This window comes from Dreissena polymorpha, chromosome 13 (assembly GCF_020536995.1).
Source record: "Dreissena polymorpha isolate Duluth1 chromosome 13, UMN_Dpol_1.0, whole genome shotgun sequence".
In the NCBI taxonomy this organism is placed as follows: domain Eukaryota; kingdom Metazoa; phylum Mollusca; class Bivalvia; order Myida; family Dreissenidae; genus Dreissena; species Dreissena polymorpha.
This window is the reverse complement of record NC_068367.1, coordinates 61,902,620-61,929,216: the sequence shown is the minus strand read 5'-3', so window position 1 is coordinate 61,929,216 and position 26,597 is coordinate 61,902,620. Positions and strand designations below refer to the sequence as shown.

Below are 26,597 nucleotides of genomic sequence, written 5' to 3'. Positions count from 1 at the left end.
AAATACACATATATTTTTTACAAGAGTTTATTGAAACATACAGTGGAAAAGGGGAGAATTATATTATAATAACATGCATGCAAAAAGGTGGTATAAATAAAACAGATAAATATTAACATAGTACAAAATAAACTATTGTTGAGGTAATATATAAACACAGCCAGCAGAAAAAAAACGTTGATATGTAACACATAATTTCCTGAGCTTGCTGTGAATGCCTTCGGTTCAATGTTTTCATTAGACACTGACAATATAATTGATTCCAATTTTCTTGAGTTTTGTAGTTCAATAAATAAAGTCTATAAGAAAGAAAATAAAAGAAAATCAAATCTAAGAGGTGACCAGACTTAACCTGTCCTGCTTAAAAAAATACTTTTGCAGAAATAGTTTCAAAAAGGCATCTTAAATAAGGAAAATGAAAAACTAACACATTGGAATCTGTGAACTAATAATTGTATGCATTTTAATTCTACAGTATCTTTTCAGTACAGTATCTTAACATGCGTTTGCTCGTGATCCCCCTAAGTTAAATTCATACGATCATAGTGCTTTTCCTCGTTTTTAACAGGAGTCGTTAGTGTTAAATACGTGACTTTTGCACCAAGCGTTTTTTAACCTGAACATTTGCCAGTAGAAAGAATGGTTGAACTTTTCTGGGGTGTTTAACCTCACTATAAGAAATCGAGAATCTCAAATGGGAACAATTCGTTGTAAGCAATTAATCATTAATATACAGTTCACCAAAATGTGCGCTGCAAGCCACTGAACAATAGCCAAAGAATTATGAAAGGGTTTATTTGTTTGTGTATACAGTGATTTAGTATCCATAATTATCGAAAGCTACTACTAGGTTAAGCACCTTCCAGACCAGGGGCCCGTCTTATCAAACATCATACGACATTCTCACCTTACGATGCAATTTTCGAAGCGCCATATAAACGTAACCGTCGCATTTATAATTACTTTTGTTGAACATTTCCATTCATTTCCAAAGAAGCTGTCAAATATCCATTATATTTGAAACATACGAATTATAATCACTTATATTTTTAAATTACAAAATGCAATCGTAAGTAAACAATGTCGTACGATCTTTGATAAGACGGACCCCTGAATATTTGCGTATAAAGTTCAAATGCATTAAGCCGGGTCCCTGATTTAGCAGGGCAAGAACACGTATCAGGAGTCAAACAATGCAAACTTCCAAACCCTTTTAATACAATTAAAACAGACATATTTTGGCTTAACTTCACAGCTTACATATAGACAATTTTTAAGTAAAGAGGTGAGAATGATCTTTTCATAAAATTTACGCTTTAATCTGTTGTGCACATTGGACTTAAAGCAATAACTAGTACTTTGGCATTAAGTGTGCCACTTAGCGTTTTAAAAATACAAGGGCATGTCTTTCAGGAAAACGGTGCTTAATGCGTGTGGGGCCCAGATTAGCATGTGCAATACGTACAGTGATGACACTTTCCTAATAAACAGGATTTTTGCCAATAAGAATCTTCATGAAAGAAAAAAATACCATTAACCCTTTGCATGCTGGGAAATTTGTCGTCTGCTAAAATGTTGTCTGCTTAATTTCTAAAATTATCATTTCCTTTGATTTTTTTCAAAGAATATTATCAAAATAGCAAACAGTTTGGATCCTGATGAGATGCCACGTTTTGTGGCATCTCATCTGGATCCAAACTGTTTGCAAAGGCCTTCAAAATTCGGTTCCCGCACTGAAAGAGTTAATGCGGAGAGTCTTCCCAGATAAGCCTGTGCTGACTGCACAGGCTAATTGGTGATGATGTTACGCGCATGCATTAAGCCCTGTTTTCACAGAGCAAGGTTTAAATATTTAACTAGAGTAAAAACATATCTTAAAATACAATATATTATCAGCGATTTCACTTCAGGATATGTTAAAAAAAATATTCAGGAATATTTTTGTACAAAACACAAAATTAACCATCAGTGACATAACAAATATAACAAGGAAATAAATTCACAATCGATTTACTACCATTATGGCTTTTTACAAAACAGTAAATAAATTTTCAGTACCCTGGGACTTTCAAAGATCAAGAAAAAAGGCACACATGTTAATTAAGTACATAATAAGTACCGGTACATGATTTGTTGAGATTATACCAATTGCACATCATCAAAAACATATTTTTACCCAAACTGATCAGCATTGAAAATAGCAATCATTTAAATTCACAGTACACTTTTTATAAGATAATTGTACGTGACCAAAACTCAACAAATGTAAATCATAAACACACAAATAGTTTTACCTAAACTGTTCTGCATGGAAAATAGCAATCATTTAAATAACCAATAAGCATTACAGAATAGAACTTGACGGGACTACGAAATCAAATTAAATCAGTAACATCATTCAAAAACTTGAACCAGTAAATGAATACAAAGGCAAAAACAAGAGGGCCTGAAAGTCCGCAAGTCGCTCACCTGAGATTCAAAGGAGCTGACCTGTTCTGTGCAGCCCAAGATGACGGACGACGCACGACGGACAAAAGACGATCACAAAAAGCTCACCATGAGCACGTTGTGCTCAGGTGAGCTAAAAACAATACATGTACATTTGATCACTATGGTTATAATAGAAACTAGACATGGTGGAGTATAAATAAGTATAAGTATAAAATATATATAAGTATAACTACTAATAATTGTGTGGCAGAATCAAGTTGAGAAAACAAGTGCTGTATTACTTGGATTGAGAGTGTAACTTAAATTTCTGAGAAAAAACAACAGAAAAACAATTCTTACCATTCATTGTGGAAAAAATATAATTCAGAATAAGTGCAGTTAACAATACATCGACCCTAAAGTATAACGTCTCAAAAAGACTTAATTAAATGAAAATAGTTGTTTCCTGGTAAAAAAAGAGACAATTTTGGATCATCTTCCATTTGTTAATAATTAATCAAATGAACCAAGTAAATCATTTGCAGGCAAATCTATTTAATCTTTATAGTCAGATGAATAAATCCATTTCAGATAAAAACAAATCTTTTAGACCCTTTCATTGCATACCCTAAGGAACAAACTTCAGTTTGTTTGCTTGCTAGAATTTATATGTCATAAACATGTATCAAATAAACAACAGATACAAAAACAAAATTTCGAAGTACAAAATGCCCGATGCTTTTAAAAGCATACTCAACAACCACAAAACCAAATGCTCCACTTTTAGTATTTGCCATGTTCTTCCATTCAAACTTTCAACAATCTATCTACAAAGTCCAAGCAATGAATTGTTGGAAATCGATAGTGATATGTGTGTTCTTGAGACCGTCTACAAAGTCCCAGCAATTCGTTGCTGGAAATCGACGGTGATATGTGCGTTCTCGAGACCGTTAAGCGTACGCAGATAGTCAAAGCTGTTCTTCTTCGCCTGATCTGTGATGCCAAGATCTGTGTAGAGCTTTTTAAGACCACTGCTGCGGGCCCTCTCTATGGTGTTCGTGTAGTTTGCCTTGGCCTTCGTAGAGATGCTCTGGGACTGGGCCGTAGCCGTTTGGACAATCTCTGTGGCATTGTTTTCTATGTCCTTCACCTTGATTTGTTTAAATAAACATTATATACATAATACAATTCAGAAATTGAATTATTTTTCTTATATAAATATTATTTATACATGTAGAAAGAAAATATACATGTAAAACTTAATTTTAAGTATAAGCGGGTTAGCTTTTCATTAAAAAAAAAGAAATATAAAACTATAAGTGTTGTATATGAATGTACATGTATGATTACAGCTATGTTTATGAAGACCTTTTAAGCAGCCCATGCGAAACACTCAAAAGTCTTACAGGACATGATGTCCGATAACTTTAAAATAAAAATTACCGGACCTCACTGGATTCTACCGAACCTTGTTCTTCTTTAACCAAATAATGTATAATACGTTTTAGAGAGTTTATTAATTTCGTATCATCATGTTCACAATGGTTTACATTTAAAATACAATAAAACAACAACTAAATTTAAGCATTTTCTATTAAAACATACAGTAAAACTTTCAATGAAAAGTGAAAAAAAGTTGTATGATTTGTTGTATACATTTTTTTGCAATGGTTGTGACAGCTGCTTGTATTGCTGACTTTCGCATAAAACCTTTACATGGAACAGGCAATGGTCATGTAGTCCCCACTTTCAAATTACAATCATCACAAGGATTGAAGCCAGTAAAAAACAAGAGAACTGCATAACTGGTGACACGCTCGGCTGCGAAAGTTTGTCAGAATTTTTTTTTTAGAGGTCACAGTGACCTTGACCTTTGACCTAGTGACCCAAAATGGGTGTGGCGTGTAGAACTCATCAAGGTGCATCTACATATGAAGTTTCAAAGTTGTAGATGGAAGCACTTAGATTTTAGAGGCAATGCTAAGATTTTTGTTAAAGTTTTATATTGGAGGTCACAGTGAACTTGACCTTTGACCTAGTGACCCAAAATTGGGTGTGGCGTGTAGAACTCATCAAGGTGCATCTACATATGAAGTTTCAAAGTTGTAGGTGGAAGCACTTTGATTTCAGAGCCTATGTTAAAGTTTGATATTAGAGGTCACAGTGACCTTGACCTTTGACCTAGTGACCCAAAAATGGGTGTGGCATGTAGAACTCATCAAGGTCCATCTACATATGAAGTTTCAAAGCTGTAGGTGGAATCACTTTGATTTTAGAGCCAATGTTAAGGTTTTTGTTAAAGTTTTATATTAGAGGTCACAGTGACCTTGACCTTTGACCTAGTGACCCAAAAATGGGTGTGGCGTGTAGAACTCATCAAGGTGCATCCACATATGAAGTTTCAAAGTTGTAGGTGGAAGCACTTTGATTTTAGAGCCTATGTTAAAGTTTGATATTAGAGGTCACAGTGACCTTGAGCTTTGACCTAGTGACCCAAAAATGGGTGTGGCTTGTAGAACTCATCAAGGTGCATCTACATATGAAGTTTCAAAGTTGTAGATGGAAGCACTTTGATTTAAGAGCCAATCTTAAGGTTTTAACATGACGCCTACGGCGGACGGCGGACGACGAGCAGGCTATGACAATAGCTCGGGTTTGCTCCGAAAACAGCCTCGCTAATAAAAAAATTGCTTGGTCACCTACGTCACATAACAAAGTGCAAAATTTGACGTTTTAAGAATCACACTTGGAGTTGGTTACGTAACCAGCAACAGCAAGTTTGACTGGTTGTAAAAATATCTTTCATTATAAAGTTAAACAATCTATCGAAGTAAAAATAAACATAAAGCAGTCCGCATTTTTTACTCATTCCTAGCTTTGTTTTCATTTTTAACCAAAACAAAATTTTACACCTTCGTTTACACCGACAGTTTCTGGAATAATACAGGACCTCAGCAAATCTTATCGGAAATGTACTCATAAATGTTTATCATTCTGCGCCATGCGCTGGCCTACAAATTTATCAAAAACAAGGGACAAAATTGTCACAAAACCAGGTTTTCATTGTGAAAAAAAAATCTGATAAAGGGAGAAAACTCAAACTGAACTTTTGAAATGACCAAAAAAAATTAACCCCCTTTGTAAGTTTTTTTTTTTTTTTTAAATCTATTTTTAGTCGTGGCGACCTTGACATTGGAGATATTGACGTGATTCTTTCGTGGGACACACCGTCCCATGATGGTGAACAAATGTGCCAAATGATTTTAAAATCTCACAATGAATGACATAGTTATGGCCAGGACAAGCTCATTTATGGCCATTTTTGACCTTTGAACTCAAAGTGTGACCTTGACCTTGGAGATATCGACGTAATTATTTCGCGCGACACACCATCCAATGATGGTGAACAAATGTGCCAAATGATTTTAAAATCTGACGATGAACGACATAGTTATGGCTCGGACAAGCTCATTTATGGCCATTTTTGACCTTTGAACTCAAAGTGTGACCTTGACCTTGGAGATATCGACGTAATTATTTCGCGCGACACACCGTCCAATGATGGTGAACAAATGTGCCAAATGATTTTAAAATCTGACAATGAACGACATAGTTATGGCCCGGACAAGCTTATTCCGCCAGCCCGCCAGCCAGCCAGCCAGCCCGCCAGCCAGCCAGCCAGCCAGCCAGCCCGCCCGCATTCGCCAATCTAATAACCAGTTTTTTCCTTCGGAAAATCTGGTTAATAAAATACACATATTTTTATTTTTATATCTCTCTCTCTTTCTTAAGTATGCAGGCGAAATTCTTTCCAACAACTAATATATTTGTTGTGACCAAAGGAGCTAAATTAATTCAAAAATGGAATACAAATACTTTTATTTGTATTGCCTTTCCTCTCTCCATAGTTCGATTAAACAACTATTCAATTTTTTGTGGCCTAAGAGAGCTTCGATCATGAGCCCCATTTACTAATGTACATACCATTTTCGAGGTCTCTTTCCTGATGATGGCTGCATTCTGGTACAGCTGCTCCCGTAGGTTCTTCTCCTGCAGAACCAGTGTCTCCATGTACCTATTATAAACAATGGACATCCATGTGTTGTTTTTGTTTGCTTTTTTATTCAGATCGTTCGCTATTTTAAGATTGTTAAAGTCATATCATGGCACTCATAGGAAGCTGAAAACAATGCTATTACATAATAATAATCATAACCTTAACCCTTTACCACTAACAGATACATATTTTTACGCATTTTGTAGTCCCTTTGAAAGTTAAATTTAATTTAAGGCTTTTCTTACTAGATTCAAGTTTTAAAGGCTCCAATTCCAACCCTTAGATACTGATGAGCAGAAAACAGCATAAAACCTTAACAGACTGCGAGTTATTTAATTTTAATACTTTTTATAGAAGTTCAGGTAAACAGTCTTGAAGAAACTGCTATTTATTCAGGGGTGGTATTCCAGAAACATCTTAAGTCATTTCTTAAATAATTTCACTTAAGTTCAGCCCAAGATGTCATTAGAACAAAATGTTCTTACCAACTTTCATGACTAGTGAACACCCTGGCCGCCACGTTTTTCAACAAACCAGAATCATTTTCATACACATCCAAGATATCATTTAAACAAATATACTGACAAAGTTTCATGAAGATTCATACATGTAAGTCCAGGAAAGGTATAAGGAAAAAAGCCCCACCCACTGGTGGCCATGTTTTTCAAGCAACTGGAACCATTTTCAAGCATATCCAAAATATCATTGGGACAAATCTTCTGACAAAGTTTCATGATGATCATACAATAAATACAGCTTCTAGAGTGTTAACATGGTTAAACTATAGCTATATAAGGAAAAATGCCACGCCCCCTTGGCGGCCATGTTTTTCGACCAACCGGAACCATTTTCGAACTCATCCAAGATATCATTGGGAAAAATCATCTGACCATGTTTCATGATGATCGGACAATAAATGTAGCCTCTAGAGTGTTAACAAGGTTTTACAAAAGCACGATATATAGCCATATTAGGAAAAATGCCCCAACCCCTGGTGGCAATGTTTTTTAAGCAACCAAAACCATTTTCAAACTCATCCAAGATATCATTAGGACAAATCTGCTGATCAAGTTTCATGAAGATCGGAAAATAAATGTGGCCTCTTAGTGTTAACAAGGTTTTACCATAGCCATATAAGGAAAAATGCCCCGCCCCCTGGCGGCCATGTTTTTCAACCAACGGGCATCATTTTTTTAATTGTCCAAGATATTATTAGGATGAATCTTCTGACCAAGTTTCATGAAGATCGGACAATAAATGTGGCCTCTAGAGTGTTAACAAGATTTTACTATAGCCATATACGGAAAAATGCCCCGCCCCTTGGAAGCCAATGTTTTTCAAGAAAACGTAACCATTTTCGAACTCATCCAAGATTTCATTGAGACCAATCTTCTGACTAAATTTCATGAAGATTGGACAATAAATGCGGCCTCTAGAGTGTTCAAAAGGTTTTACTATAGCAATATATAGCCATATAAGGAAAAATGCCCCGCCCCTTTGCAGCCATGTTTTTCAAGCAAACGTAACCATTGTCGAACTCATCTAAGATAACATACAGACCAATCTTCTGACCAAATTTCATGAAGATTGGAATTAAATGTGGCCTCTAGAGTGTTAACAAGGTTTTACTATAGCCATATAAGGAAAACTGCCCCACCCCCTGGCAGCCATGTTTTTTCACCGATCTGGACCATTTTTGAACTTGTCCGAGATATCAATGAAACCAATGTTTTGTTTCATGATGATTGGGCTAAAATTGTGTCTTCTAGAGCGTTCACAAGGTGTCTATATAGCCATATAAGGAATACTGCCCCGCCCCTGGCGGCCATATTTTTCAACGGACCGGAACCATTTTTCAACTCAACCAACATATCATTAAGACAAACATTTTGACACAGTTACATGAAGATTGGGCATCAAATGTGACTTCTACAGTGTTCACAAGGTTTTTCTTTTTTTTGACCTAGTGACCTAGTTTTTGACCCAGCATGACCCAGTTTCGAACTCAGTCAAGGTATCAATGGGACAAATGTTCTGACCAAGTTTCATGAAGATCGGACAAAAGATGTGGCCTCTGGAGTGTTCACAAGGCAAATGTTGATGCGGCACGCCGCACGACGGACAAAAGGCGATCATAAAAGCTCACCATGAGCACAGCTCAAAATAGAGTTAAAAACATGATAAATCGTGGCATCATGACCAATTCTATTTTGGCCATGCTCTGTGAAAGGGGGGGGGGGGGGCGTTTAATGCAGTCAGCACAGGCTAATCAAGGATGACACTTTCCGCTTTCATATTTTTCGTTTAAAGAAAATCTCTCCTTAGCAAAATCCACTTTAAGCATAAAGTGTCTTCCCTGATTAGCCTATGCGGACTGCATATGTGTAAAGTTTCGTCCCATATTAGCCTGTGCAGTCTTAGGAAACTTTCAATTGGAAATTTTTAGGTCCCATATATACTTTTTTCCATTGGGAATGGTTCTCCCTACCGGACCCAAATTTGAAAGAAAAATATCACAGGCTGAGAAACAAACCTGTCCTCAACATCTGGTGGGATGATGATGTTGGTCAGTTGGAAAAACTTCACATTGACGTGAAGGCCTTTCTTGGTGTCAGGACAGTTAGCATGGGGTATGCAGTCAGGCGCACACGCTGAAACAAATACCATATTTCTTGAATCATTGTTTATGGTTTTAGTAATTTTTTTTTAATAAAAACAATGACAATATTTGACAGTTACAACAATTGTTTATAGTAATAATACATTCTTACAGAAATAACATTGTTTAATAGTAATAACAATATTTACAAGTAATAACAATGATTTAAATTAAAACCAATATTTAATAGTTATAACAATATCAAACAATAATAACAATCTTTATGATTATCTATCCTTAGTCAAATCAAGTCATAAAGCTGATCTCCCTTAATTAACCAAGTTCATGTAACAGTTAAGCTCTGATCATCAAACACAAAGTATAAAACTATTAAATCTTTGCCTTCATCATTAAAAAAATATTCAGGAACCAAACATGTTGATCTATTTTTCTTGGAACGTATGGTTTAAATTGATAGCAATACTGCATCTTTTGCATAATTGAAAAAAAATCTGCATTCCCAAAATGAACGCAGAACATTCTGTGATCATAAATAAATTATTTTTTTAAGTAAAAATGATATACAATACAGGGCTATTTATCCTTGAGAATGAAGGTTGAAACCACTAATTTATGAGATTTTTAAAGATTTTATTTGTAGTATAAGCCATACAAATAAATAAATAAATAATCGGCGAACTATTTCATGCCATGTCTGGAATCGGACAACACTGTATGTCTTTTGCCAGGCTTCAATCAAAGGAGGCAAAAAATGAAGGTGGTACACATGAGTCTTAGCAACATCAGCCATTCACTTTTTTGTCCAATATTGCATCAATTTTTTTATCATAACAATATATGGCTATTGGGGGTTTGATTTTTCATGATCGACAGCAGATGGCGAACAAACACTATTTTATATGAGCATCTTTTTGGGGTAAACTGGGCTTTAAGTATGTGCGTTAAGTGCTTTGTTCCAGCTTAGCCTGTGCAGAATGCACAGTCTAATCAGGTAAGCATGTGCAGAATGCATAGTCTAATCAGGTAAGCCTGTGCAGAATGCATAGTCTAATCAGGTAAGCCTGTGCATAATGCATAGTCTAATCAGGTAAGCCTGTGCAGAATGCATAGTCTAATCAGGTAAGCCTGTGCAGAATGCATAGTCTAATCAGGTAAGCCTGTGCAGAATGCATAGTCTAATCAGGTAAGCCTGTGCAGAATGCAGAGTCTAATCAGGTAAGCCTGTGCAGAATGCAGAGTCTAATCAGGTAAGCCTGTGCAGAATGCATAGTCTAATCAGGTAAGCCTGTGCAGAATGCATAGTCTAATCAGGTAAGCCTGTGCAGAATGCAGAGTCTAATCAGGTAAGCCTGTGCAGAATGCATAGTCTAATCAGGTAAGCCTGTGCAGAATGCAGAGTCTAATCAGGTAAGCCTGTGCAGAATGCATAGTCTAATCAGGTAAGCCTGTGCAGAATGCATAGTCTAATCAGGTAAGCCTGTGCAGAATGCATAGTCTAATCAGGTAAGCCTGTGCAGAATGCAGAGTCTAATCAGGTAAGCCTGTGCAGAATGCATAGTCTAATCAGGTAAGCCTGTGCAGAATGCAGAGTCTAATCAGGTAAGCCTGTGCAGAATGCATAGTCTAATCAGGTAAGCCTGTGCAGAATGCATAGTCTAATCAGGTAAGCCTGTGCAGAATGCATAGTCTAATCAGGTAAGCCTGTGCAGAATGCAGAGTCTAATCAGGTAAGCCTGTGCAGAATGCAGAGTCTAATCAGGTAAGCCTGTGCAGAATGCATAGTCTAATCAGGTAAGCCTGTGCAGAATGCAGAGTCTAATCAGGTAAGCCTGTGCAGAATGCAGAGTCTAATCAGGTAAGCCTGTGCAGAATGCAGAGTCTAATCAGGTAAGCCTGTGCAGAATGCAGAGTCTAATCAGGTAAGCCTGTGCAGAATGCAGAGTCTAATCAGGTAAGCCTGTGTAGAATGCAGAGTCTAATCAGGTAAGCCTGTGCAGAATGCAGAGTCTAATCAGGTAAGCCTGTGCAGAATGCACAGTCTAATCAGGTAAGCCTGTGCAGAATGCAGAGTCTAATCAGGTTAGCCTGTGTAGAATGCATAGTCTAATCAGGTAAGCCTGTGTAGAATGCATAGTCTAATCAGGTAAGCCTGTGTAGAATGCACAGTCTAATCAGGTAAGCCTGTGCAGAATGCAGAGTCTAATCAGGGACAACCCTTTCCATTGAGACTGAATTTTTACTACTAGGAGACTACATTATAACAAAAATTACCATAAAAGTTGAAAGTGTCATTCCTGATTAGCCTATGCAGATGGCACAGGCTAATTTAGTTTGACACTTGAAGCACATGCATTAATTAGTGGACTGCACAGGCTAATGTAAAACAGAACTTTACGCACATACATGTACATCAATAGCTCTTTCAGTGCGGGAACCAAATTTTGAAGGCCTGTGCAAACAGTTTGGATCCAGATGAGACGCCACAGAACGTGGCGTCTCATCAGGATCCAAACTGTTTGCTATTCTGATAGTATTCTTTGAAAGAAATCGAAGAAAATGCTAATTTAAGAAATTTAGCAGACAACATTTTAGCAGACGACAAATTTCCCAGCATGCAAAGGGTTAAGCCCAGTTTTTCCAGAATGAGGTTCATGTTTGAATTTTTAAGTCCCATCTAGGAAAAAAAGTACTTTTTCCATTTGGAATTGGGCACGATAACAGCACCAAATTCGAACATAAAACAAGACCTGTCTCCATAATGACATATGCCCCCGATAAACGCTTTGATGGAAGTTATGTGCTTTTTTTTGAAACCTAAACGCAGATTTCGAAACCTAAACGCGGACCCTAAGTTCAAGGTCAAGGTCACAGGGGTCAAAATTTGTGTGCGTATGGAAAGGCCTTGTCCATATACACATGCATGTCAAATATGAATGTTACATCTGAAGCCACATAGAAGTTATGAGCATTTATCGCAACCTAAATGCAAAGTGTGACAGACAGACAGACGGACAGTGCGATCACTATATGCCCTCCTTCGGGGACATAAAAACAACAACAACACTGATTACCCAGCATGTATTCACTGCAGTCCTTCCTACAGCATAAGCCCCCGAGGCGCTGAGCAACTGAATTGTAGATGGCGTTCTCAACCTCGGGTCGATTCAGCGTCAATTCCTTAGTGTTGTACCGTGGAATGGCGCCCTGTAGGAGAACATTTCATGGCATTATATTATTATACCACTCAGAAAAGCATTTTGATGAATTTAGATTTTTTTCAGAAAATCAAATCAATTTTTGAAGACGTTTCATACTAGATTCAAAATGTAAAGACTTCATTTAAAACCCCAATATACTTATGAGGAGATTTACTTGCAGGCTGTTTTGGTTGTATGATGATTGCATATTGCATTTTCACTTTGCTTCTGAGTGGAAAAGGTTAAAAGGACTTGTTTACAGATGTTTGTGTATTTGAAAAATGTGATGATATGTATTTACTGACAAAACTGTAATATTTCGGGGCAAGTGAAAACGATTTTATTATCAAGAAAAAGTTTCAGAGTCAACTCCCTGGTATGGCGCCCCAAGGTGAGTTTTCATCGTGATATATGGGCTGTATTCATGGAAAACTGGGATTAATGCATGTGCGTAAAATGTCACCCAGATTAGCCTGTGCCGTGTTTGCAGGAGGGGCTAATCAGGGAAGACACTGTACGCCTTCATTAGATTTTTTATTTGAATTGAAAAATGTCATAAAACGAAAAGTGTTCTCCCTGAAAACGAAAAGTGTTCTCCCTGATTAGACTGTGCAGACTCCACAGGCTTATCTGGGAAAACACTTTATGCACATGCGTTAAGCCCAGTTTTCCTAGATTCAGGCTAATATTGTTAAAGGAACTGTTTCACAGATTTTTGTTTAATTGTAAAATGTGATTTTGTGTTTTTACTTACAAATCTATAATATTTTGAGCTATCTTGAACAATTCCAATGTAATTTAAGCACAAATGACCTTTTTGTGGAAAACCTAATGCAATTCCAATTTATATTGAACAATTGATGATTTGTACTTAGAAAATAAATATTCTCACTATTTTTCTCAGTCCTGAGTATTATTTGGATGTTTGAATAAAATATTTCTAAAATATTGTTTTTTCCAAGCAAAGTGTAAGTTCCTTAAACAATAAATCTTATGAAAAACAAGAGATGTGTTTGTCAGAAACACAGTGCCATCTACTGCGCTGCTTTGAAATAAAATTTCTATTTATCGTTTGGCAGGAATAGAAATCATCTCCCTTTAAAGATTATTACTTTCCTTGGATTTTGTCCAATCCAACTGCGGGGGGGGGGGGGGGGGGGGGGGGGGGGTAACTGTACAGTAACTGTGAAAAGAACTTAAATTCTTTGTAAGGAAATATATAATCTGAGATTTATAATTATATAAATTACTTCCCTTGAAAATAATTGTCTGTAACAAATCTCTATTTTTAGTAGCAAATAATTATAAGCAAGTACCGTGACTGTAGATTCACAGATAACCTTAAAGTAACTTAGATACTTGTATGCCCTTCACCTTTCACCACTCAAAATTTGCAGCTCCATGAGATTTGTATTTTTGACCTTAGACCTTGAAGGATGACCTTGACCTTGACCTTTTACAACGATGTGTTTGTCAGAAACAAAATGCCGCTTACTGTGCCGCTTTGATTTATTTAAAAAATATATAATTTGGCAGGTCAGATAATTATGTCCATTTAAAGCTTATTACTTTCCTTGGATTTGTTTTTTCGACCCTAGACTTTGAAGGATGATGTTCACCTTGAAATTTTACCACTCAAAATGTGCTGCTCGATGAGATACACATGCATGCCAAATATCAGTTCAACTGCAATATGCCACACTACCAGGGGCATAAAAACACACAAATAACGCCACAAAAAATACATGTTCACACTGATATTTCTTCTTTCTGTGATTGTCTGGATTATTTACTTTAATCATTTAACTTCATGCTATAGTTAAACTGAGGAGCTGCGCCATGAGCGCATGATACGCCCGTCGTTCGCCAATGAAGTAGTAAGGTAATAAATAACCCTTTGAATCATTTTTTTACTTCAGTTGGCAGAAGACAGCTGGAATATTTGTCAAAAAAATATGTTCAACTCACCCATTTGAGTATGTGTGTATGGAATTCCAATGTTCCAGTCAAATCTCATCCAGTTGAATATGTGAATACTTGATAATTTAACATTGTAACATGGTAAATCCGATACGGTAGGACAGTCAATGAAATCACGAAATTTTGACGAACAAAGTCGCATAACTCTGGAACGACAATTCAGAATTCCGTCAAAAATGAAAGGGGATCAGGGTTTATGAATATTAAGATTGTGTTAAAATTTGAAAAAAATCCATCGAAGGATATTTGAGCTACGGTAGGACATTCAATGAAATCACGAAATTTTGACGAACAAAGTCCCATAACTCTGGAATAACAATTCAGAATTCCGTCAAAAACGAAAGGGGATCAGGGTTTATCAATATTAAGATTGTGTTGAAATTTGAAAAAAATCCATCGAAGGATATTTGAGCTACGGTAGGACATTCAATGAAATCACGAAATTTTGACGAACAAAGTCCCATAACTCTGGAACAACAATTCAGAATTCCGTCAAAAACGAAAGGGGATCAGGGTTTATCAATATTAAGATTGTGTTGAAATTTGAAAAAAATCCATCGAAGGATATTTGAGCTACGGTAGGACATTCAATGAAATCACGAAATTTTGACGAACAAAGTCCCATAACTCTGGAACGACAATTCAGAATTCCGTCAAAAACGAAAGGGGATCAGGGTTTATCAATATTAAGATTGTGTTGAAATTTGAAAAAAATCCATCGAAGGATATTTGAGCTACAGTAGGACATTCAATGAAATCACGAAATTTTGACGAACAAAGTCCCATAACTCTGGAACGACAATTCAGAATTCCGTCAAAAACGAAAGGGGATCAGGGTTTATCAATATTAAGATTGTGTTAAAATTTGAAGAAAATCTGTCAAAGGATATTTGACGTAGCGTACGACATTAACAGACGGACGGACGGACAGACGGACGGACAGACGCGGGGTATACCATAATACGTCCCGTCATAGACGGGCGTATAAAAAAACCACAAGAGATGTGTTTGTCAGAAACACAATACCCCCTATTGCGCCGCTTTGAAACAAAATATCAATCATTTGGCAGGTTTAGAAATTATCTCCCTTTAAAAGCTTATTACTTCCCATGGATTGTACTTTTTTTTACTTTTGACCTTGAAGGATTACCTTGACCTTTCACCACTCAGAATGTGCAGCTTTATGAGATACACATGCATGCCGATTATCAAGTTGCTATCTTCAATATTCAAAAAGTTATGACCAAACTTTAACGAAGGGTAAAGTTTTAGGAAAGAAAAATACAATGATATTTGACCTTTGACTTTGAAGGATGACCTTGACCTTAACTTTTCACCTCTCAAAATGTGCATCTCCATGAGATACACATGCATGCCAAATATGAAGTTGCTATCTTCAATATTGAAAAGTTATCAAACTTTAACCATGGTTAAAGTTTTGGGACAGAATAACAGACAGACAGGCAAACAACAATATACCCCCGATCATTCGATCCAGGGGCATAAAAAGAGGTTACTTGCAAACAGTGACTATTTATTGGTAAGTATCAATTAAACAACAACAATTAGAGTTATGAATCAAAGAATTCTCTTAAACAACAACAATTATTGAAACACCAGAGGATCTATCTTCCTCTGATTTCTTTTTTCATAACCTGCCTCATAAGCTGAGATTTTTCTTGGAGCAATTTTTTTAGGAAAGAAATATCTACTTTTTCACTACTTACCTTTAGAGCATCCACAGCAGTGGTTTTCATGACGTCCTGGTAATAGAGGTCGTAAGCCGCATGAAGCAGGGGAAGTTCGTCCTTGCGAAGGAAATACTGCATGTGCGCGGAAATCTTCACCTAGACGTTTGAAAACGACCACGAAAACTATAATTTGTCCCAAGTGTGACAAATACCCCCCTCCCACAACTTTGTCAGCTAAATACAGTTCAAGGGCAAATGACTCAGGAATGTGTCTTAAAAGAAGTAAGAGTTACCCCCCAAAGGCTTTGTCAGCTAAATAGAGTTCAAGAGCAAACTAGAGCTTTGTCACAGACGTGACAAATACCCCCACATGCCGCATTGACACATAATATTTTGCATGTCGCCTTCACAAAAAACAGCGGACACCATGCTCAATTTTTAAAACGCACTAAGTGACCCCTTGACATAGTTATGACCCAGAAAGGCCCATGTTCTTACTTGGCCTTAAGATCATCTCCATAAAACTTCTGACCAAGTTTGGTGAAGATTGGATGTAAACTACTTGAATTAGAGAGCGGACACCATGCTGAATGTTAAAAAATGCACTAAGTGACCCCGAGACCTAGTTTTATTCCCAGAAAGACCCATGTTCAAACTTGTCCTAGAGATCATTTAGATAAAACTTGTGACCAAGTTTGGTGAGGATTGGATGAAAACTACTTAAATTAGAGAGCGGACAACATGGTAAGGTTTAAAACGCACTAAGATACTCCGTGACCTAGTTTTTGACCCGGCATGACCCATATTCAAACTTGACCTAGACATCATCTAGATACAACTTCTGACCAAGTTTGGTGAAGATTGAATGAAAACTACTTGAATTAGAGAGCGGACAACATTGTGATGTTTAAAACGCACTGAATGACCGCGTGACCTTGTTTTTGACCCCGAATGACCCATATTCAAACTTACCCTAGACATTATCAAGATACAACTTCTGACCAATTTTGGTTAAGATTGGATAAAAACTACTAGAATTAGAGAGCGGACAATATGGTGAGGTTTAAAACACACTAAGTGACCCTGTGACCTAGTTTTTTGCCCAGCATGGCCCATGTTCGAACATGACCTACACATCATCTAGTTACAACTTCTGACTAAGTGTGATGAAGATCGGATTTAAACTACTTGAAATAGAGAGCGGACATCATGCTCAATGTGTAAATCGTACTAAGTGACCCTGTGACCTAGTTTTTGATCTGGCATGGCCCATGTTCAAACTTGGCCTTCAGATCATCTAGATAAAACTTCTGACCAAGTTTGGTGAAGATCGGATAAAAAGTACTTGAATAAAAGAGGACACCATTGCCCATGTTTGAACTTGGCCTTAAGATCATCTAGATACAACTTCTGACCAAGTTTGGTGAAGATCGGATAAAAAACTACTTTAATTAGAGAGCGGACAACATGCTGAATGTTCAAAACGCACTAAGTGACCCCGTGACCTAGTTTTGACCCGGCAAGGCCCATGTTCGAACTTTGCCTAGACATCATGTAGATACAACTTCTGACCAAAGTTGGTGAAGATCGGATGAAAACTACTTGAATTAGAGAGCGGACACCATGCTGAATGTTAAACAAGAGGGCCATCAGGCCCTAAGGCACTCACCTGAAAGCCAAAAGAACTAGACTATTCTGAAAAAATGCAAGCTGATTCATGAAGATTATTTTGGACCAAAAAAGTGACATTTAACATGTTTTTTTAATATTTGACCGTGTGACCTAGTTTTTGAGCTCATATGACCCAGCTTCAATCTCTGGCAAAATTTCATTGGGACAAATGTTCTGACAAAGTTTCATGAAGATTGGCCAATAAATGTGGCTAATATAGTGTCAACAAGTTTTCACTAAAGCCATATAAGGACAACTGCCCCCTCCCCCCTGGCGGCCATGTTTTTCAACACACCATAACCATTTTCAAACTCACTCGAGCTTTTGTTAGAACAAATGTTTAGATCAAGTTTCATAAAGATTAGATAATAAATGTGACTTCTAGAGTGTTAACAAGGTTTTGTAGTAAATAGCCATTTCAGGAAAAATGCCACGCCCCCTTGCGGCCATGTTTTTTAACTGATCTCAACCATTTTTGAACTTCTCCCAGATATTATTAGTTCAAAATATTCTGACCAAGTTTCATGAGCATTGGACCACAAATGTGACTTCTAGAGTGTTAACAAGGTTTTACCATACAGTAAAGCCATATGAGGAAAACTGCCCCGCCCCATGGTGGCCATGTTTTTCATTCAACTGGAACCATTTTCGAACTCGTCCAAGATATTATTGGGACACATGTTTTGACCAAGTTTCATGAAGATTGGACTAAAAATGTGACTTCTAGAGTGTTAACAAGGTTTTACTATAGCCATATAAGGAAAACTGACACGCCCCCTGGCGGCCATGTTTTTCAACCAACCGGAACCATTTTCGAACTCGTCCAAGATATTATTGGCACACATGTTCAGATAAAGTTTCATGAAGATTGGACTAAAAATGTGACTTCTAGAGTGTTAACAAGGTTTTACTTTAGCCATATAAGGAAAACTGCCACGCCCCCTGGCGGCCATGTTTTTCAACCAACCGGAACCATTTTCGAACTCGTCCAAGATATTATTGGGACACATGTTCTGACAAAGTTTCATGAAGAACGGACAAAAAAATGTGACTTCTAGAGTGTTAACAAGGTTTTACTATAATAGCAAACTGCCACGCACCCTGGCGGCCATGTTTTTCAATCAACCAGAACCATTTTCGAACTCTTCCAAGATATTATTGGGACACATGTTCTGAGTAAGTTTCATGAAGATTGGACAATAAATGTGGCCTCTAGAGTTTTAACAAGGTAAATGTTGACGACGCACGACGGACAAAAGGCGATCACAATAGCTCACCATGAGCAGGTTGTGCTCAGGTTAGCTAAAAACGCACTATGTGACCCCGTGACCTAGTTTTTGACCCGGCAAGGCCCATGTTCGAACTTGGCCTTAAGATCATCTAGATACAACTTCTGACCAAGTTTGGTGAAGATCGGATGAAAACTACTTGAATTAGAGAGCGGACAACATGCTGAATGTTCAAAACGCACTAAGTGACCCCGTGACCTAGTTTTTGACCCGGCAAGGCCCATGTTTGAACTTGGCCTAGACATCATGTAAATACAACTTCTGACCAAGTTTGGTGAAGATGGGATAAAAACTACTTGAACAAGATTTCTTTGAGAAATACAATGCCCCCCAGTAAGCAAATTATGAAGTTGCTATGTAGTTTATCAGGGTTGCCACCCACCTGATGAAATAAAATTCCCTGACTTTTTACTGACTTGTCCCTGACCAAATCTTGGTTTTCACTGACTAATTTCAGGACATATTCAGCCTCCTCCTCCCGATACAGCTGACCAAATCCACCCATTTAATGTTTCTTTTATTCTTTAACATATAATATTTAACAACGTACAAAGCAGTACTACTTGTACACTAATCTATGCATGATGCAAGGCTATATAGTAAACTAGCACTGGCAGTAAATATGGGGCTCATTTACAGGTCAGATTTGGAATCTCTGCTGTAAAATGAGATTTTGAATGAATTAAAGGGAGGCAAATCTGTAATAAAAAGAACATGCATAAACCGTAGTTGTTTCCCTTGTTTGAACCATGCTAAATCCTTATAAATTTATAATGCCTATTTCCAGTAACTGTGACCTTCACCTGTGACCTTGACCTAGTGACCTCAAAATCAATAGGGGTCATCTGCGAGTCATGATCAATGTAACTATGAAGTTTCATGATCCTAGCCCCAAGCGTTCTTGAGTTATCATCCGGAAACCACCTGGTGGACGGACCGACCGACCTACCGACGTGAGCAAAGCAATATACCCCCTCTTCTTCGAAGGGGGGCATAATTAGAGAGCGGACACTTAATACGAACCGACAGACAGACAAACATCAGACCGACCGACAAGTTCACTCCTATATACCCCCCTAAACTTCGTTTGTGGGGTATAATAACTTAGGAATGTGTCTTAAAAAAAGTAAGAGTTACCCCTCAAAGGCTTTGTCAGCTAAATAGAGTTCAAGGGCAAATAACTTAGGAATGTGTCTTAAAAGAAGTTAGAGTTACCCCCCCAAAGGCTTAGTAAGCTGAAAAGAGTCAAAGGGCATAAATAAACTCAGAAATGTGTCTTAAAAGTAAATACTGTTAGAGTTACCCCCAAAGGTTTTGTCGGCTTAATAGAGTTCAAGGGCATTCTTTATTAGAAAACTTATTACTTATTGGGCTCCATTTTGGCATTTACAAATCAGGTTTGTGTTTACATGGTTGCATGTCACACAAAGTAAAGTACCGTAGACTTTCAACCAATCACCATTTATCAATGTAATACCTCAAGCTTATCAAAGGTAAAGATCGCGACTTTGTCAAGATCAAGAAAGTGGGCGTCGGCCTTGAACCTCTTAAATTCCACGTCAGGTCCCACAAGGTATTTGCCACCAGAGTAGACGGTGCTTGTATCTACCTTCCCGGTACTCTTCTGTCTTTTGAATCCAAACTGGAAATGTTTAAGATAAAATCAACACCATAGATACATAATTAATTTGGTGATGCTTTTCTACTGTTTTAACTTCGAACATAGATTTTATATCCTGCAGATTATCGCAAAGTATGTTACTTGATTTATATAAAAAGTAAGATTTGGAGAACATATAACATATGCTCATTAACAATGAAAAAACTCTGGACTTAAGAAATGAAGACCACTGGTACTGAAAATTCAATTTGAACCCGCACTTTTCAAACACAGAAAGTGTTTTTTTTCTATCAAATATGGAGCCAAAATTCAGCCCCATTCCCAGTCTAAAAAAAGTATACATTATCCTTAAATGACTGCTAAAAATACCAAAAGGCGTGTTTTATTTTTTTTTTTTATAAATAAATTGCAACATTACGTTCATTTCCCTATAAAGCTCTATAAGTTTAACCATAGTAAATAAAATATTAAAACACATTTATTCTCAGTTTTAAAGTATTTGTAAGCTAACAAAACCCACAAAACTAATGACCCATTTTTTTTCAAAACTTCATGATTGTTTTCCAATATGGCCCTGGCCCCATTTACACAGTTTAAAAACAAAGCACGTACACAATCATTAGACTCTTGGCTATCTTAATATAATGTAATCCAAATCTAGTATTTCCTAACCAGTGTTGTTTTTTTTCATTCAAATTCGGGTCCAGTATTCAGTCCATTTCCCGATGGAAAAAGTACGTACACAATGGGGCCTTAAAATTGCCAATTAAAGGTTAGCAAAAAAAAATCCCAATTTTAGTCAAAACGCCACGATTTTTCCCAATCCAAAGGGACCCGGCATTATTCCCAAAATGGTGAGAAAAAACCCCACTGCTAACCTCATGGTATTCAAGCGAGGCAAAGCTCAAGGGCAGAACTATGACAAGGATACCGACAACGCCCACCAACAGACCACCTATGATCATCAAGCAACGCTTGTTGTCTTCAATGAACCCCGGCATGGCTGGCTCGTAACTGCTGGTGCGGAGGTGATGCTGGGGTTAATCCGTCCTCAAAGTGTACTGAGCTGTAAAGACAGACATTTTGTTGCGTCAAATTTAAATTGTATCTTTACCAGTTTTTGCTGAGGTGTTTTTTTGTAAGGAATATATTAGTTTAAAAAAATTAACGAGAACTTATGTGCATGCGACTCAATTTTGATCTTTAAACCTTTACCACTAGGATACGCATTGTGACGCAGCAGTCCCATAGAAAGTTAAATTTAATTTAAGACTTTTCTCACTAAATTCAAATTAAAGGCTTCATTTCCAAACCTTAGATACTGATGAGCAGCAAACAGCATAAAACCTGAACAGACTGTGAGCTACGTGCAGGCTGTTCTGGTTTTATGCTGGTTGCAAAAGCCATTTTCACTTGGGGGGAAATGGTTAATTTACCATGCTTATGCTGAAAAAAGGACAACTATGGTTATGTTACACATTGAAATGTAACAAAGTAAAGATATAGTTCAAGTGAAAAGAAACATCAATAATATTATTATAATACATGTCATCTACATGTGTATCAGGAATACATAACTCAATTAAATTAAATTGTTAATTCATCCTCGATGTTAAACTGATTTCTTTTCTTACATGTACATACATATTTCACGCAAATAACACCCATTTTGACATAATCTAATAATTCATGTCAATAGTTGTCCTACAAATTGCATGAGCAGTACATGTATATCTGGATTAAAAAATGCAAACAGAGAGTAATATGTGAAATATTTGCTAAGGCCTCTAGGACACTACAGCCAATATTTGTAGATGACATAATAGAGACTTAGAAACCTACACACCTATTTTTTTTAAAGAGTATTATTATGTGTTCATGGCATTTGAACAAATATTGATAAAACTTTCATACAATACAAACATTTGGAACAGAAATATCATGAAATTGTTAGTACATTGTCATTGTTTATACAATTAATGCCTCTATTTCTAAACATCCTAAAGTCAAGCAATAAATTGTTAATTTAGGATTAGATACATGTATACATAGGGAAAACATGTGTGTTCAAAAGCTTTCAGTGTTTTTTTCACCTATAGGGGAATGGTGGCGGGGCCTGTTCAAAGGGGAAAAATGCGTCGTTTTTTTTAGGAAAAGGGGAGCATTAAAAATTCACTCTTTTATATGTAATGATATTTATTATATGAATACACATGTATGTATGAATGTAATATTCACAGCTGAATGTCTCTGTCCTTTTTCTTAAATATATATCAATGATCTTTCAACATTAGTTTCAGACAGTTCAGCTGTCATGTAGTCTCAGTTTTCCTAGCCAATTTGAGTCTAATTGGAATTTGTTTAATTGATAAAATGGCAAATTGGAGCATTTTTTATTAATAAAATGGACCAAATTGTAATGTTTTTATCAGCAAATATTGACACACGATAGATACATCAGGCCTTTTCCTGGCCATTTTGGGAAAAAATGCAATTCATCTGAAAAGTCCACTGATTTGGGAAAAACTAATTTGATATAACTCTTTATAATAATTCAAAATCATATTAATTATAGCTATTTACTTTGTTAGTTGTTTATAATATAAATTTGAGATATATTTATCATTAGACAGTTCTTTATAAAAAAAAATCTTCTTTTTTTTTAACTTCTGGAGGGGGATTTTTTCTACAAAATTGGGGAAAATATATAGTCTTTCTTGAGGAGAATAGGGCCCCGAAATTGCCATAAAAAACACCGGCTGTAAAGAATTTTGGACGGATTAACAGATTTCAGTCAAAGTTTTTACATAGTTATACAGCTTATTTTCAATTGAACAAGTTCAACATGTACAGCAGATTGAAATTTACTTCGAGCAGGCTGAACAAGAATTTAGTGGTTTATTTCCTCTGTTTTATAGTGATTTCGCAATAAACACTATCTGTGTACTTCCTCATTGTAGCCACTTTTTGTTGGTTGAAATGTACGGTATGTGTAGATTTTGTTGACACAATATTTTTTTATAATGAAAGTATTGGCTTTAAATGCAGGTGTATAAACCATTAATTTGTCCATGGAGTGTACTAACATTCAGTAGGCCATATTGTTTTCCCATTTTGTAAATTTGTAATCAGTAAAATTTCCTTCTCAATGTAAGCTTGTTTTAAAAAAGAATACTACATTTGGACAATGGATTATTTTTTGTGTGTAAATAATCTAGGCAATTTTTGTCACTCTCAGTGTGAGCAAAATTCAATTTTGCAATTCAAGCAAAGCAGTTTATGATATATATCTATCAAGTTTCATAAATGTAGTAGAAAAAGTAGGCAGGGCCCTCTCTTGCCGCTAGGGGAAGCCACCCACAGCCCTCGTGAGGGGGAATTTTGCGTTGTTTTGGGTGAAAAAGGGAATTTTAGAAGATCTTTTCACCAACCATTCAACACCTAAAATTGCTATATTTCAATGTGATTAACATAAATATACATTTAATCAAAGGTCAGAAGCACCATACCAGCTGGCAACATAGGTATAAAAGTAAAAAAAAATTTTTTTCTTTTTTGGAGGGAGAATTTTTAGCTGAAAAAGGGGAAAAAAGTATACTTTTTTCATGGGGGAAGCCGCCGATATTCGGCAGTAAAAACGGCCAAATGAGGGCCCTGGAAGGTGTGCTATCTAAAAAACAAATACAAAAAGGTTTTTTTCTAGCCATTTTGGGAAAAGGAGTCTGTTTAAGTTAGGATTCTTTAACTTGATAAAATGGCAAATTTGTTTAAATTATGATACAATTCACACTATGTAGCTATGTCTCAATGTTCTGTATCACTGTTTCCTTGCAAATAAAATAACTATATACATGTATATACAACACAAATATGCAAATCTTAAACACTTTTCAATTTTGCAAATTATCCAATCTGTGAACTAGTCCCATTAATACCAGATTTCTGTAGGGAAGTAATTATCCCCACGCTTTTTGAAAAAAAGGTGGGGATATTGTGGTTATCTCCGCCGTCCTTCCGTCTGTCTGTCCGTCCGTCCTGGCCACTATCTCCTCCTACACTAAAAGCACTAGAACCTTGAAACTTACACACATGGTAGCTATGAGCATATGTGGGACCCTGCACTATTTGGAATTTTGATCTGACCCCTGGGTCAAAAGTTATAGCGGTTGGGGTGGGGCCGCGTCAGAAATTATCACTCATTTTTTTAGGTTATTTTACATTTACTTCTTTATTTCTACACCGATTCACTTCAAATTGATACTGGACCTCTCTTATGACAATACGGTCAATCTCAACCATGCATGGCCCCATTCCCAACCCTGGGGCGCCCCGCCCACATAGGCCACACCCACCAAAAATTTCCATTTACTATAATTTTTTCATTTCTACACGGATTCACTTCAAATTGATACTGAACTTTTGTTATGACATTAGGGTCAATCTCAACTATGCATGGCCCCAATCCCAACCCTGGGGCGCCCGCCCACATAGGCCACACCCACCAAAAAATTCCATTTACTATAATTTTTTCATTTCTACACGGATTCACTTCAAATTGATACTGAACGTCTCTTATGACATTAGGGTCAATCTCACCTATGCATGGCCCCATAACCAACCCTGGGGCCCCGCCCACATAGACCACACCCACCCAAAATTGCCTTTACTATAATTTCTTCATTTCTACACCGATTCACTTCAAATTGATATTGAACTTCTCTTATGACAATACAGTCAATCTCAACTATGCATGGCCCCATTACCAACCCTGGGGCGCCCCGCCCACATAGACCACACCCACCCAAAATTGCCTTTTACTATAATTTCTTCATTTCTACACCGATTCACTTCAAATTGATACTGAACCTCTCTTATGACAATACCGTCAATCTCAACTATGCATGGCCCCATTACCAACCCTGGGGCCCCGCCCACATAGACCACACCCGCCCAAAATTGCCTTTTACTATAATTTCTTCATTTCTACACCGATTCACTTCAAATTGATACTGAACTTCTCTTATGACAATACGGTCAATCTCAACTATGCATGGCACAATTACCAACCCTGGGGCGCCCAGCCCACATCTGTCACACCCACCCAAAATTGCCTTTTACTATAACTTCTTCATTTCTACACCAATTCACTTCTAATTGATGATGAACTTCTCTTATGACAATACGGTCAATCTCAGCTATGCATGGCCCCATTACCAACCCTGGGGCACACCTAGGTCAAACATTCAGCGTGGGGATACGCGTCGGCCTCTGCCGCGCCATTTCTAGTTTCACATTAATTTGCTCACAGGTAGACTCTATTGGGCGCTTGACCAAGTCACTTTAATACTATCAATATGTCATAAAACAAAACTTTTTTCTTCAAAAATTAAATTAAAAAATTCTGATATAATATATATATAAATAAATAAATATATATATATTATATCAAAATTTAAAAAAATGATGAAAAAAAGTTGTTTTATGACATACTGATAGTGTTAAAGTGACTTGGCCACGCGCCCAATACCTTAGTCCAAATAATTAGACGTAATCTACCGATGTAAATCGACCTCATATTTATAGGAGTACCCAATACCTGTGAATTTGCTGCAATCACTCGTAAGATGTAAGGTAAGCAACCGTATTGACCCTGTTGCCCTATGTAATAAGAGTTCACTGAATGAGAAATATATCAATTAACAATATAATTATCGCAAGTTAATTGATCAGTTATTTACTTTACCTCCGCGATAAAGCTCCGTTTTTAACTTGAAATCACCACAATCACACACGGAATGCAATGCAAATCTACAGGAAATCAATCAAAACAAGGATTTCGAAATAATCTATTCTGGTGGGATTTCGACATACGCGACGCTCGAATAACCCTGGCTAACCTGTTCAGTTAACGCATTAGAATATGACCAACAAGGCAACTATATCGTCTAGAATTTTGCTACGAGATAAGGCAGTTTACTTCTTTCCCGTAAATGGGAGTGCAGAATAGCTTCGACGCTTGTTTTGCATATATAAGCTATTTT

General features: G+C 36.8%; 1 protein-coding gene across 2 annotated transcripts; it reads right to left on the bottom strand.

The window, feature by feature from the left end:
• Positions 1 to 11: 11 nt before the first annotated feature.
• LOC127855680 (uncharacterized) lies at positions 12 to 26,597 on the bottom strand. Of its 2 annotated transcripts, none has more exons than XM_052391460.1 (8): positions 26,454 to 26,597; positions 21,435 to 21,622; positions 20,413 to 20,577; positions 16,012 to 16,131; positions 12,179 to 12,311; positions 9,021 to 9,138; positions 6,415 to 6,505; positions 12 to 3,580 (listed from the first exon to the last, which is right to left on the bottom strand). In XM_052391460.1, exons 2-8 carry the CDS (start codon positions 21,555 to 21,557, stop codon positions 3,320 to 3,322), a joined length of 1,011 nt encoding a protein of 336 aa, XP_052247420.1. In that variant the 5' UTR covers positions 21,558 to 21,622; positions 26,454 to 26,597; the 3' UTR covers positions 12 to 3,319. The 2 variants fall into 2 exon arrangements, with proteins under 2 accessions (XP_052247420.1, XP_052247419.1); XM_052391459.1 differs by lacking the exon at positions 26,454 to 26,597 and adding an exon at positions 26,300 to 26,447.

Coding starts and splice junctions, on each gene's coding strand:
- LOC127855680 (XM_052391460.1), bottom strand. CDS start 21,557: ATGCCGGGGTTCATTGAAGACAACAAGCGTTGCTTGATGATCATAGGT. Junction 20,578..21,434: donor CCTCGCTTGAATACCATGAG/GTTAGCAGTGGG, acceptor AAACATTTCCAG/TTTGGATTCAAAAGACAGAA. Junction 3,581..6,414: donor GGAAAGAGACCTCGAAAATG/GTATGTACATTA, acceptor AAACAAATCAAG/GTGAAGGACATAGAAAACAA.